Source organism: Balaenoptera ricei, chromosome 5, assembly GCF_028023285.1.
Source record: "Balaenoptera ricei isolate mBalRic1 chromosome 5, mBalRic1.hap2, whole genome shotgun sequence".
Lineage (NCBI taxonomy): Eukaryota > Metazoa > Chordata > Mammalia > Artiodactyla > Balaenopteridae > Balaenoptera > Balaenoptera ricei.
In genome coordinates this window covers 65,998,733-66,012,867 of record NC_082643.1, presented here as the reverse complement: position 1 = coordinate 66,012,867, position 14,135 = coordinate 65,998,733, and the positions used below count along the sequence as shown (strand labels likewise).

The following is a 14,135-nucleotide window of genomic DNA, read 5'->3' as shown; positions in this document are numbered from 1 at the left end:
TTAAAACACTGACCGTTTATCCTACAATGACTTACTTAGTGAGAAGGGAGCTAGAGTGTACACATTGACAGAGAACATGGGACTATTGAGAAGTTCATGCTAAACCTGAGTCTATAGGAAGCTCATGGATCTGCGTTTCAGGCCAGCTTACTCCACGAGCTTTTATCTCAACATTGGGATCTGGGACTTGACTGGCCAGTTCATTGTCCACAGCTGTAGTGCCACTTACTCAATTAGGAATACATAAAGGTAAAGACTTCTGACTGATGTAATGTTATACAGTGTTTACAGGCAAATGTTGATAAAATGGTTAAAGTGCTCTGATCCTTGCAGAAGAAACTGAATGCCAGAAAGACATAACATGAATTCTTTTCTAAGATTTTCAGGCCCTTTTAGGTTATGTAAGGGAAACTTCTTGTTTTCCAGCTTCTATTCTCCCCTTCTTCCCTTAAGTAATACAAGTCTGAAATCCCCATTTCCCTCTGCATCCTCCAGCTTCCCCATGGGGGGTGTGGCCGTGTAACTGTTGAGCAATGGACGCTGTGAGTGGGCAACTTCCAGCACTTCCCCCTTCTTTTCAGTAGGGGAGCCGCATGCTCTTCACTCTCTTCTCTTTTTCCCATTGCGAAAGGATGACGACTTGAGCAACCACCTTAGACCCAGAGATGGAAGCTGCGGCACGTTCCCCCAGTCGGGTCCTTGGATGACTACGTGGAGCAAAGCCACATACTCACTTCTATCTCATTTAAGCCAATGTATTTTGGAGAAATTGATTTTCTGCCATTTTTCACATGGCAACTGCTAAGCTGCTCTCTCAACTAGACTCCAAATTAGAAATGCCATCTGGTTTCAAAAAAATAGTAGTGGGAGAAACCTGAATGTAGCAGAACCCCATTTTAGGTATATTTGAACCATAGATACACACATATACATACCCTACCAAAAAATAACTTGTGTTTACAAACTCAATTCATTAAAAAGAGGCACGGTCCTTGGTAGCTTAAAAAGGGTGGCAGAAGGCTTTATTATAGCAATATTTAATGCAATGCAATGTACACAGTATGTTCTATATCATTAATGTTCAATGTGAACAGGTCAGCTTCATATATTTATTATTTTTTCTTTTTCCGCAGATTGTACACAAGGGCAGGAGGCTTTTTGGTTTTATAGGCCACGCTTCTCCGGATGCGCTCTCCTTTGATGTTAACTACATGTGGCAAGAGTGGGCGCCGGACCGTCAGAACTGTTCCTTGAGGTGTGTAGCCTCGGAGGTGCAGTTTGTCCTTGAACTGCGGCGTTACTGCTACCCAGCCTATGCAAGAACACGGCAGAACACAAATGGTGTTAGCAACTTCTTATTAAAAACACCAAACACAGCTCAAAATGGAAACCCAAGGGAGGCTACTGCTGTCTTTCACTCTATTTTTTAAAAGCATACAATGCATTTGTGAAAAGGTACAGATTTATTTTCAGAGTAGTGTACATCTTATGAATAATCTAGTATGTATTTCTTAAAATATTCAGCTTATGTCAGTTAAGGCACATCTGTATAAAAATATACTAAAAGTCAGTAAGGCTACTTTATTCACCTTTTAAAAAGTGCTTGGTGTAGGGACCTCCCTGGCGGTCCAGTTGATAAGACTCCGTGCTTCTATTACAGGGGGTGCGGGTTTGATCCCTGGTCAGGGGGTTAAGATCCCACGTGCCGTGCGGTGTGGCCAAATTAAAAAATAAAGAAGTGCTTGGTGTACAATTACCTGCAGAGGAGAACTTGATGTCAGCCACTGCTTCAGATTCCCCAAGTCCTTCATCTAATGTGATGTCTTCAGCAACAAGAGGAGGAAATCCTGCCATTCTTTCTTCTCCACCCATTGGAACCTTCCATTGGGAGGAGATGAAGATATGTGGAAGTTCAAATTAAACCCCTGATAACTCTAATATTAAGTAAGGCACTGATAAGATATTACTGTACAGGTATCAAGAATAAAATCCTTTTAAACATTCAACTGTTAAAAAAACCCAAATCACACTTCTAGGTCAAATGAAAAGCCCGGGAGCTTTGTGATGGATGAAGCCTAAGATCCCAGTGACAAGGGCCCCATGCAGGCATCCATCTGGTGGTAACCTCCAGACAGCAGAATCTTGCTTTATTAGCTTACAGTTTTTACAGTCCTCCATAAAGCTTTAGACACAATAATTTTGGGCAATTAAAGCAACATCCTTCCAAATACCTTAGTTCTTACAGGCCTGGCTGGACACAGAGATTAATCCCTGCCTCATTACCTCTCAAGGGTACATGGATAATGGGTAAGATTCAGCGTCTATGTTTACAGGTGTTTCCATGAATTGGAATTAACTGGATAATAATTTACCTGTTTATTAACAGATCTCTCTGTGTTTAGCACTAAGGACACAAAGATAGCTATTACAATATGTTCTATATGGTCCCTACCCCCGAGGAGATCAGAAGGTGGAAACAGCAAGTAAATAAATTACAAGGTAAGAAACGTGATGAGAGGCATCTACTAAGTACTGTGATTGTGAAGGAAGTAATGAACGTGGTTTGGTCAAGGAAAACATTAATGAAGAGCAGAATTTGAAAAATAGATTAAAGTTACTCAGTGGAAAGGTATCCTGGGTTAGTATCATGTACAGACACAGAAATTGGAAAAAGGATAATGAGTTCAGAGAACTGTGCAGAGTATGTTATGTGTGTGTGTGCATTAGTGATGAGGCTATCAGTTTAGAGTTCTCTCAGTAATGTGGAACTACCAAGGAATTATAAGCAGGAAAGAGAAAAGAATCAAAAAGGAATACTGCGGCCTGCTTTGTATTTTGGAAAAATCTGCGTAGTGCAGGGTTTCTCAACCTCAGCACTACTGACCTTTTGGGCCAAATAATTCTTTGTCCCGGGAGGCTGTCCTGTGCATTGCACAATTTTTAGCAGCCTCTACTCAGCATCCACCAAGTTGTGAAAACCAAAAACGCCTCCAGTCTTTGTCAAATGTTCCCTTGAGGTAAGAGTCAACCCTGGTTGAGAACTACAGCTGTGGTGGGGTGAGGGTGGGCAGAAGGCAGTGAAACTGGGAGCTGGGAAAATACCTAAGGATCTCAAAACAGCCTAAAGAAAGTAGATTACAGTTTGGACTATGAGGCTGGTCTCAGTGATCATCAGGAGGCAGGATTGACTTTGACTTGGGAGGTGAGTAAGAAAACCAGAAGGCAAGGATGAGCCACAGAGCAGCCCAAGAAACCATTTGTATTACACCGGGAGAGAAGCCTCAGTGTTGCTTTGAGAAGTATCAGTGAGTCCACTCTGAAGACTACACAGACGCATGGGGGTGGAGCCCTACCCTGCAAATCCTACATGTCTCTGGAGTATTAACTTTAGGGCAGTTATTTCGATGGAGTTTTAATTTCACTCTGGCTTTCTTAGGAAATCCAGAGAGAAAGAAGCATTTACTTCCCAAGTCAGGTTGGTTTTATCCTTGTTGAAGGGCGGGTGTGTATTTTGTGTTTTGACTTATTTTCAGTTGTGTGAGCATTAATTAATGTTAAATCACCTCTTCATTGGATGTACCCACTATTTTTCAGTAGGTATGCCCCATAATCTTCATCACCACAAATACTTACATAGCAGTGACAACAGTCCCCTTGCACTTGATCTTCTCCACAACCTCGTGGTGTAGGTGCAACAGAGAGAGGTAAAGGAAACTTACCTAAAGTCACACAGCTTCGTTAAGTGGTGGAGCAGAGCAGGATTTGGACCCATCCTGGCTCCAGAGATCTTAACTATCATACACTACACACTAGCCAACAGTGTGTACCCATGTCTGGTTAAAGATCTGTAAACAGGCCCCATTCAGTCTCTGGTGAACTTGGAACAATTTCAGTGGCATAGAAAGGGCACAACGGGGACTGCAGAGGATGGGACGTGAGAAGCAGGAGTAAACTTGATTGTAAAGAGGAGGAATGAGTGGGACACTGAGTTTTGTTTTGTTTTTTAAAGATTAGAGAGGGACTTCCCTGGTGGTCCAATGGTTAAGACTCTGTGCTCCCAATGCAGGGGGCCCAAGTTTGATCCCCGGTCAGGGAACTAGATCCCACACACATGCCGCAATGAAGATCCCAAGTGCCACAACTAAGACCTGGCGCAGCCAAATAAATTAATTAATAAATAAATATTTTTAAAAAATAAAGATCAGAGAAATTTTAACACACTGCTTAACAGGTCAAAGGAAGGAGCAAGTAAAGCAGGAGAGAGGAGGTACGATAACCTGTATGTGCCTGGGATTAAGAACCTGGGAAGAGAGCTTTTCCACTCATACAAGGGCTTCTCAACTCAGCACTACGCACCTTTTGGACCTGATAATTCTGTGTTGTGAGGTGCTGTCTTGTGTATCGCATTATGTTTAGCGTCATCTCTGGCTTCCACCCACTAGATGCCAGTAGCGTCACCCAGTTGTGAGAAAACTTCTGTAACTTCTCTTCACTCATAGTATACAGCACAACTTTCTGCAATGATGTGACCGCTGGGTAGTTGAAAAGTGGCTAGTGCAAGTGAAGAACTAAATTTTAAAGTTTATTTCATTTTAATTAACTTATTTAAATAGGCACATGGGCCTACCGTATTGGACAGTATGACCTAGAGAAAACCCAGCTCTGTCACTATTCTAGGATCAGTCCAATCCAGCATCCCTTTTCTATAGGAGCCCACCTCACGTTATAGTCAAAATCCTCAAGGTGAACAGGGTCAGGGGAGAGCTAGCTGAGAGTGTAACAAAGATGGTTCTGTCCAACAAAGGCTTTTTTAGCAGGGCCGTGGGACTATCACAGGGTGTGTTAACCTAACTATGCCACCATCAAAGCGTGTTGCCTCACCTTGAGTAACGTATGACCCCTGTGCCTCTGATATATAGTGTCCGCCTTGTCCAACGAAGTAATGTGAACGGGAAGGAAGTTGGAAGCCACAACTGTAAACCAAGCTGACTGATTTCCCTTAAGAAAGGAAGAAGGAACTTATTTTATATAACGAAAAACTTGCAAAACCAGCACATTACAAGGTATGATTAAAAAAAAAAAAATTGGGGGAGTTCCCTGGTGGTCCAGTGGTTAGGGCTCTGCACTTCTACTGCAGGGGGCGTGGGTTCGATCCCTGGTTGGGGAACTAAGATCCTGCAGGCCGTGCAGTGCAGCCAAAAAAAAAACAAGGTGGGGGGGGGGGCAAAACATGGCAGAAGCACTGCATTTCACCCATTTATATAAAACTATGATTTCTTCCATAGGTTTGTTGATACTTAAAAAAACCAAACAAACGTCTATTATAAAAAACAAAAGAAAATACTGTCTGCTTTAAGTGTCCCTGTGTAAAGTTTGGTTTAAAATGTTAACATTCTATGGTCTCTATGGAAATACATAAGGTTTTAAGTGTGTATGCCTAAATTTCCAACAAATTATGAACAAACACAAAACCAAGAAGTGTGCTAAGGCAATGGCTTGCAGGTTGCATTCAGTGTTGTTGGACATATCCATGTTTCATTTTCCATTTTTCTCCTCACTTTGGTAAAAACAGGGATCAATTCTATAGATGCTCTAAAATCTCTGAGTGATGCTATGTAAATGAATACCAAACCCAAAAACACATCTATAAAAGTATACACATCATGGAATATAAAGAGCGTGGAATTTATTTAATGCATATTAACCCTGCACTTAAAGGTATGACCTCTGATTTCCACATAAGACAATACCACAGGAGAGGGAAAGTATCTTTGCTTAATGCCAAGCTGTATGGGGCACTCGACTGCCTACTGAAGATATAGTTTTTTAAGACTTATTACTTTTCTTCCCCCCATTTCATTATCCCAGGTTTTTATTATAGACATTTTCAAACACACACAAAAGAATAGTATACCAACCCCCACAGTCATGACCTAGTTATCAACATTTTGCTAGTCTTGATCGTATATCTGCTTCCTTAAAGTAAATCCCAATACTAAAGTCACTTTTCAGTGGTACGGACTTTCCTTACCTTCAGAAAATCTATGCGGCCTATGGCACCCAAAAATAGAACCATTCCTGGTTTAAGCACGAAAGTTCTTGGAACAATGGAATGTGTTGGCAAAACAGTATTTACTTCTTTTTCTGTTAGAAGACTTAAAATCTGTAAAGCAGAGGGCAGATTTTTTAGAGAATTACTTTCAATGAATGTCTGATATATTGTGCTTTACCTGTAAGATAAAAAGTTATTATATATTCCAGGCTTCACAATAAATCAAAGTATGTATTTTAGAATTTGCTGCACATAAAATTCACATATTCTTTCTAAATGAATCAATTTATAAATGGCTTTACTCTTGTTTCACAGCTTAATCTTGAGTAATGGCAAAATAACCTTACAGGAATACGAAACAGCAGCATCCTCCGAATTCTGTCAGATTTGCTGTGAACTGAAGACACTGATGATTCAATCCCAGGAGAGAAAATATGTTCTCTCGTCAAGCCTTCTAGGGAGCAGTAGTTTTCAGATAAAGGTAAGGTAACGTGCTATATTCTGTCCTAGTGGCAGCTATGCATGCATTAAATGAAAATGATCACCCCATTCTTAGAGCAGGTAAAGAGCTAGAAGAAGCTTTTCTAAATTCCAGTCTTTGGTTTCCTTATTTCCTCCAAATACTCAGCAAAAAAAATGAGAGAAAGTTATGAGTCCTGTGGCTTCTAAGGATGAAGAGTTCCTAAATAGACTAGAGAAAATGGAAAAGAAAAGCCAGGCGGTACAAGATTCTGGTAAGACTTAGGGAATCAAAATCTGATTTAAAAAATTTTGAGAAAGTAAAAAAATGGCTAAAAATCTTTTGTGAACTTGCTTCTTAAGAAAAATAACAAGAAGATAACAAAATATGTGATATCTAGGGAGACTCACAAGAGAATACCTAAGGGGGCTGTGAGTAGTTTTCTTCAGTATTTGTGCTTGAAAAGCACATTAAAAGCCACGTGCAGTAAAGAAATATTTTAACCCTTTTAGCAGAGACGTTAATACTTCACAATAGAGTTCCTTGGTTCAGTTTGGGAAACACTGGTTCAAGGCGTTAAATAAATATATCAATAAACTGACAGAAAATCAAACTGCCTGAGAGAACTCTTATATCTAAAAACTTGAAGGTCTCACTGCAAATTAACAAATCTGAATTTGCGAGTTAGCAAAGTCTTGCCTTTCTGACTAACTGACAAGAGGATATACATGACTGAAGTAACTGCTATCCCTGACCTAACTGAGCCTAAAACTGAAGAATGAGTTGGTGAAGTTAAGGTCATAGAACATTACTAGGAAGCAGTACAGTTACTCTGAAGTTCTGGATTGCTAAGGAAGTAAAGACTGGACACAATTATTCTAGGAGAGAAAAAAAAAAGTTAAAAGATCTATATAGGTACATCAAATTCTGAGAATGAAACTATAAGTGATTCTGATGAGGCAAAGGAAGGAAAAGTATCTAAGAATCTAATGTTGTTTCACAGGGATATACAGAGATAACTAGGTGAATTAGAACCTGGTCACTAACCAGATTCAAAGGAAGCTGATTAGTGGATCTGTTGAAAGGCAGTATCCTGGATACACACTTGATTCAGTCAATGACTTGGATAATGATCAAAACTGCAAATGAGGGCTTCCCTGGTGGCACAGTGGTTAAGAATCCGCCTGCCAACGCAGGGGACACGGGTTCAAGCCCTGGTCCGGGAAGATCCCACATGCTGCGGAGCAACTAAGCCCATGTGCCACAACTACTGAGCCCGTGTGCCACAACTACTGAAGCCCGCATGCCTAGAGCCTATGCTCCGCAGCAAGAGAAGCCACCGCAACGAGAAGCCCACACGCCGCAACGAAGAGTAGCCCCCACTCGCCGCAACTAGAGAAAGCCCACACGCAGCAATGAAGACCCAACCCAGCCAAAAATAAATAAATTAAATAAATAAATTAAAAAAAAACTGCAAATGAATAAAAGGTTCTGAGATATAACAAATATGTAGGATAGAGGCTGAATTTAAGATAAAATCAAAGTTGCCCGGGAGATCCTGCAACTGGACTGAAAAGATATACAAGGGCAAGATAGGTAGAGTTGATCCTATTCTAAATTAGGTTCATCTGAGGGCACTTACATAAGAAAGTTAGTTCTTTGTGTCATACTTTCAGGAACAAAAACAAATTAGAATTCATTCTGGAAAGGGTCCTTTGTTCATAGCCTATTCTCAGAATGGCTATAGGAAATGAAGACAAACCGTCTAGATTATGTCAGCACAGTAAGTGCTCCATGTCTGTTGGATGAACTAATGAAAGAGAAGAAAAGGGTAGAGTGAGGAAGAGAGAGGATATTATACTCTAAAACATTTCAATGTCTGGCAAAGGGAACTAGACATTATATTTGTTCCATACACCTTTGGGGAACAATAGGTACAAATTACAGGGACACTGCTCGGCTAAATATAAAGAGCAGGGTGACCTTGGGAGGTGAGGTGACACTACTTCAGCTGATGGTGAGTCACTCCTTACTTCAAGGTGGATGCACCTCCTGGTGAATATGTTATAGAGGGAACTCAAGCATGGAACAGGTGGCTGGACTGCAGTGATATTTATGACTTCTTCCAACCTCAAAATCTAGGATTCTGTAAATGTCTCCCTAACTAAGGTAACAACCACAAGGATAGAAGTAGGTTGTTAGCAGTGACGTCTACCAAATGGCATACAGTACTTGATGGCATATAGATTCATCCCTGAAACGCTTCTATGCATGAATCAGAACTGAGTCTAAAATGAAAGGATACCTCTTTTTCTGCCAATTAAGACAGTACTCTTGCAATTGAAAGTTAATGTTTCTAAAATACATTAAATACCTACACAATTTTCTTTTGTAATTCCAGGGGTGTCATAAAACCAGTGGGCATCTTTCACATCTTGTGGGGTCAATTCTACTCGTTTGGTGGATTTATCTGCAACCATAACAGGTTCATTTCCCATGTCAAAGGCAAGTGAATCGGCATCAAACTCAAAGGCAGCTTTATCCTTCTGTTCTTCTGAATACAAGAATGTTCTTCCAACTCTTCCTAGAACAAGTTATACTGAAGTTAGTAGTCACTCCTTTAAAGCTTTTGACTCGAGACAGGTAGTTCTTATGTTTGCCTCGAAGAAGTTACTAGGACTAACAGTGGTGTTTGGAAGGAAGTGAGACCACAATGATACTTTTGCTTTATTTCTAAATGCAGTGGGAGTCAGACTCTTGCAATGATCAAGTATGTGTGGCTGGCTGTGCACACTGGGCGAAGGGGGAGAGTGCTGGGACTCAAACTGTTTTTAGTAAAGACAGGTTATAAAGAGATACCAAGGAAAGGGGGAGAATCCAATTTAAACCTGCTACAGGTCAACAACTTGTACTGGTGTGTAAGGAGGGGGCTGGTATCTTAGTGAAAATGCTTCTGTTGCTGACAGTGGCCAGATAGGCAGTTATTTGCATTTCCTTTCCTGGATTTCTCCAAGTATCTACTGTCTCAATTTTCCCAACACAATGAATTCTGGGTTTCCAAACAGTAGCCTTGCCTCTAAAAGGCCTCTATGTTCCAGAAAGAGGAAGTGTCTCCCCACAAAAACTGGCTAGCCCCAGAGAGCTCTATTTCAGGTTGTTCTACAGAAAATTTTAGCATAGACCTAAGGAAGAGTTTTCCTATAGAAGATGCTTACCTACTACATAACCATGCTTTTTCAAGAGATTAAGTTTATTTTGTTCTTGCTGACTGAGATCTTCTTCTGCTTCAGTTGCACCTCTTTTAAGCCTTTTTTGCCTTTGAAACATTCTGTAAGGAGTTGGGTTACAAATAGGAAACTTCAGAAGGTTTAATGTAGTACCTGAAATACCAAAGAATACATACGTTGTTATAAACGTTGTACAAGAAAATGGAATAAAACATTTATGAGGATCTACAGTGTCTTGGATACTGTGATTATTTCTCTTAACTTTCATGACAACCCTCCACAAAATTATTCTTACTTTACAGATGAGGCAATAGGTTCAGAGATCGGCCCACAAGCTCAACCAGAATTTGAATGCCAAATCTATAGGCCTGATCTTTTTCCATCTTCTGCATACTCCTAGCCGGTATAAAAGCACTTCTGTGTATAAGTCAACCAATGTCCCTGACAGAGAAGTACAGCTTATCAAGCAAAGTTCAATGCTGGTTTCAAAGGATCAAATGAAGTAGTTCGTTTTGCCAACTGTTAGATACAAACAGGTCACAGAAGGACCCATTTTGCAATTACTACAGACGTTTCTTGAAGTCACAAAGTTGAAATTTCTTTGCAACAAAGCCACATATCATATTGCATTAGTGAATTATTCAAATGTTAAATCTGTATAGTACTCTCCTGACTAAACTCAAGATATGAAGAGTGAGACTGAAGGGTGGAGGGAGGTTTAGAAAGTAAAAGGACTTTCTGGAGAAACATACAAAGAACTAAAGTTACGAGGGAAACCTCCAAGAGAGCAGACACTGCTTTGTCCCCTGGTTCATCTACAGTGCCTAGAACAGTGACTGGTACCTAGAAGTACTCTAATTATTTCTATTGGAAAGTTACTAAAACATATATTGAATTTCCAAGCATTAAACTGACACAAAAGAGAAATGTGACCGAAGTAGGTAGAGAATTTTTAAAGGAAGCCCCCAGCCAGCCCCTGGTGTACATTAAGGAAGGATATAGGACTAGGTGCCTGAACTACGATCAGACTTCCAGCTTCTCAGAAAACGAAGGAGGGTACTTCCCTGGTGGTGCAGTGGGTAAGACTCCACGCTCCCAATGCAGGAGGCCTGGGTTTGATCCCTGGTCAGGGAACTAGATCCCACATGCCTGCCACAACTAAGAAGCCAGCCTGCCGCAACTAAGGACCCCAAGTGCTGCAACTAAGGAGCCTGCCTGCCTCAATTAAGACCAGGCACAACCAAATAACTAAATAAATATGAAAAAAAAAATACAAAGGTGACGGGCGTCCTAAGGCTCACCAGGCCAAGAGGAGATGGTGGCTCTGTCGATAGCCTCAGCGCCCTTGGCGATGCAGTAATCGGACTCCAGGAGCGTGTTGAAGAGAGTGGACTTGCCAGCGTTGGTGGCGCCAACCAGGTAGACGTCGCCGCGGTAGCGCCAGGAACGCTGGAGCGCGGAGATCAACTCTTCGACTCCATAGCCAGTCTTGGCGCTGATGAGCCGCACGTCTCTGAGCACCGTGCGGGACCTGGGCGAAAGATTCGCATTCTCCTCCCCGTCCCGTGGCCGGTCCCCGCTGGGGTGTTGTGGCCTTCGGTAGCCAGGGGGCGGCAGGAGCCCGGCGCGGGCACAGTCGTCCCACAGTCGCTCCCGGAGCCGCTGTCGGTAGCCGAGAGTATCCTGGGGCAGCAGGTCCACCTTGTTTCCCAGCACGATCAGCTGCTTGGGGCCCACCAGCGCGGGCAGGTGGGGCAGCAGGGCGTCGGGCAGATCAAGCAGGTCCACCATGTAGAGCACCAGGGCAGGCTCGGGCCGCCGCAGCGCGGCGGTCACCAGCTCCAGGTACTGCTCGCGACTCACCTGCAGGTGCAGGGCGCGGCGGTGATGCACCAGCAGCCAGCAGCGCTGGCACACGGTCTGCGCCAGCCCGCCGTCCTCCTGCGCCGCCGCGCTTAGGAACTTCTCGCTGGGCAAGTAACCGGGCACTCCCGGGTCCTGGCAGTGTAGCTCCGCCCCGCAACCCGAACAGTTCAGGCCGCTGGGCGGCACCGTCGGGTCCGGGTGCCCCCGCCAGCCGGTGCGTAGTTTCTGCTGCCGCCGCTCCTCCCGTCGCTGCAGCACCCGTCGCTCCTCCTCCTCCTGCCGCTGCTGCAGCTCCCGCAGCTGGTCCTGGAGGGTCACTGCGGGCTCCGGATCCGGGACGTACTCGGGGAACAGAAAACTCTCCTCCATGTCAGCCCTTCCTTGGTTATCCCCAGTCGCTGTCGCGCCACGGGGAAGCCCACATCCCAGGCCGGATGGGTGCTGGGAGGTGGCGTTGGCCGCACCTCTCCTCTCGAGGAGCTTCTCCCGGAGGCCATGGCGCCCTATCGTGGGAGTGGATCCCCGCAGAAGGCTGCACAGCAGCCTACAAGTGAGGCGCGCGGGCAGCATGAGAAACGCGGGCGTGGGCAAAGGGGCTGAGTCACCTTTTCACGCGTGCTCTGTGGCCCCAGACGTGCGTAAAACAGTAGCGACAGCCCGGGACTACCTGAGAGCTGTCATTTTTCAGCGTCGCACTTCAGCTCCTCCTCCCGCGTCTAATCTCGTGAGTTCTCGCGATGAAGGCTCTGTGGTCAGAGAGCCCATTTAAAGCGGAGATAAAGGCTCCGGGCACCTAAACTGGGGTGGGTTGGCCGAATAGGCTAGTGAGTGAGGGTTTATCCACTTTCAGACTTCTTAAACGCGCCGCTGGCACTACCTGCCGTTAAGAAATCACATTTTTTAAAGCTTCGTGTTGTTTTGTCTTTCGGACTGGAAAATAGAAAATCTAATGCCTCAGACTTATGGCCACAATTAAAACCTTTTATTAATACATCTTCTTGGCTTTATTTTTTTTTTTTTGGGTGTCATTATTTGTGCAACATTAAAAGTAATATTTCTTAAACATTTTTTAAAAATTTGACTATGGTTTATGTACACAGAAATCATTTTTTAAAGCTTCGTGTTTTTAAGTCTTTGGAACCGAAAAAAATAAAGCATGGCTACAACGAAACTCTTTATTATTAAATCTTCTTGACTTTTTTTTTTTTAGGTGCCATTATTTATTTGTGCAACAACACTGAAAAACAAAGTTTCATTGGCTGGATCCGACTCAAACTGCAAGGAACGGTCCTCATTGTCAGGCACGGGAAACTTCAGCCCACAAATCGCGCATGCACAATACTAAACCTTAACGCAGCTTAACCTACCCTTCGCGCAGGCGCAGACCTTAATTGGCGTCTTTGTGGGCGGAGCTTCGTGTGGGACGCAGAGTATTCTGGGAACGCCGGAGACGGAAATTACTTCGCCTCACGCTGCGGACGTCGGAGCAGCTGCGCGCCTTTCCGTGTGTGATTTCCTGAGTTAGGCGTTCGGGAACCGTTTGCCAATATGTATGACGCGGACGAGGGTAGGTGACCACTCAGTACACTCCGTGGCCACCCATCTAAGGGGGGAAACGTGGGTAGCTGGATGAATTGAGGATTTGCGGCCTCCTACCCGGCCCGCCGCACCATGGCCCCAGTCGTTTCCCCGCACTCCCGAGGCCGCGAACGAATCCGGGATTTTGAGAGGTGGAGGGTGCAGGGAACGTAGCCTTTATCATCTTGGTCAGGGTGACTGTTGTTCTCTCCTCTGTCTGCTCCTGTGTGAATCTGACACTCCCTTCCCGGGTTGAAAATAGCGCGCAGAACCATGCGACAGGTTCCGTTGTTCCGACTTTGAAGCAAAGGAATCCTTTCTTGATTTCCCTTAAGGCCAGATTTAATGAATTTATGAATAGTTGGATTTTTGAGCGTCAGCCTGTGCCAGGCATTGTGTTAGGCTCTGGAAGAACTCCGGGGACAAGGAATATAGTTTGTGTGTGTGTGTGCGGCGCGGGGGCAGGGTTTGGTTTAGTTTGGCGTTCCTTCATGCTGTCATATGCCTAAGTAAATTATCTTAAAAGATGACCTTTACATTTTCCGCGAGATGACACAGTTCTAGATGGTATGTATTTTAACGAACAGGGACAGTATGTCTTTGTTTTCTTTTTACATGTAGAGTTCGTAGTCATGTGTAGTGTATTTTCATTGTATATTTTTAATGCTCCCTCTTCCGTTCTCCAAAGCTGCTATTTCAAATTTCGTTTTCTTCTAGCCCCCAATCTCCTGGCCACCGCTTACATTTCTCTTTATTCCCTCAGCTACTTCATGGAGAAAATAGAAGCAAAAACTTAAACTCTACTGTTTAAACTTCTGTCTCATTTTTATTTTGCGTCTAGAAATTTATTAGCATCATTGTATTCTTTTTCCTAACTCCTGAGGAAAAAATTCAAAAAAATTATTTTCAGTTTAATTTTTTGAGTAGGTAATATAGTCTCATTTCTCAGAGG

At 43.4% G+C, this 14,135-nt stretch overlaps 2 protein-coding genes and 1 non-coding gene across 4 annotated transcripts in view; 2 read left to right on the top strand and 1 right to left on the bottom strand.

Annotated features, from left to right (window-relative positions):
* Positions 1 to 996: 996 nt before the first annotated feature.
* NOA1 (nitric oxide associated 1) lies at positions 997 to 12,310 on the bottom strand. Of its 2 annotated transcripts, XM_059922924.1 has the most exons (8): positions 11,041 to 12,310; positions 9,728 to 9,892; positions 8,891 to 9,096; positions 6,032 to 6,163; positions 4,882 to 4,998; positions 4,357 to 4,515; positions 1,758 to 1,878; positions 997 to 1,312 (listed from the first exon to the last, which is right to left on the bottom strand). In XM_059922924.1, the coding sequence occupies exons 1-8, from the start codon at positions 12,173 to 12,175 to the stop codon at positions 1,113 to 1,115; spliced, it is 2,235 nt and encodes a 744-aa protein (XP_059778907.1). In that variant the 5' UTR covers positions 12,176 to 12,310; the 3' UTR covers positions 997 to 1,112. The 2 variants fall into 2 exon arrangements, with proteins under 2 accessions (XP_059778907.1, XP_059778908.1); XM_059922925.1 differs by lacking the exon at positions 4,357 to 4,515.
* On the top strand, positions 5,095 to 5,167 carry TRNAR-UCU (transfer RNA arginine (anticodon UCU)). The gene has a single exon. It is a non-coding gene; the product is annotated as a tRNA-Arg (tRNA).
* Positions 12,311 to 12,883: 573 nt separating the features above from the next.
* The window catches only part of POLR2B (RNA polymerase II subunit B), a 46,374-nt gene continuing 45,122 nt past the window's right edge, over positions 12,884 to 14,135 (top strand). Inside the window, exon 1 of the mRNA XM_059922922.1 lies at positions 12,884 to 13,172. Within this exon, the coding sequence (XP_059778905.1) occupies positions 13,154 to 13,172 (19 nt within the window). The 5' untranslated portion in view covers positions 12,884 to 13,153. The remainder of the gene's footprint in view (positions 13,173 to 14,135) is intronic.

Coding starts and splice junctions, on each gene's coding strand:
- NOA1 (XM_059922924.1), bottom strand. CDS start 12,175: ATGCTGCCCGCGCGCCTCACTTGTAGGCTGCTGTGCAGCCTTCTGCGG. Junction 6,164..8,890: donor GAATTACAAAAGAAAATTGT/GTAGGTATTTAA, acceptor TCTGCTTTACAG/ATTTTAAGTCTTCTAACAGA. Junction 1,313..1,757: donor CATCAAGTTCTCCTCTGCAG/GTAATTGTACAC, acceptor GTTCTTGCATAG/GCTGGGTAGCAGTAACGCCG.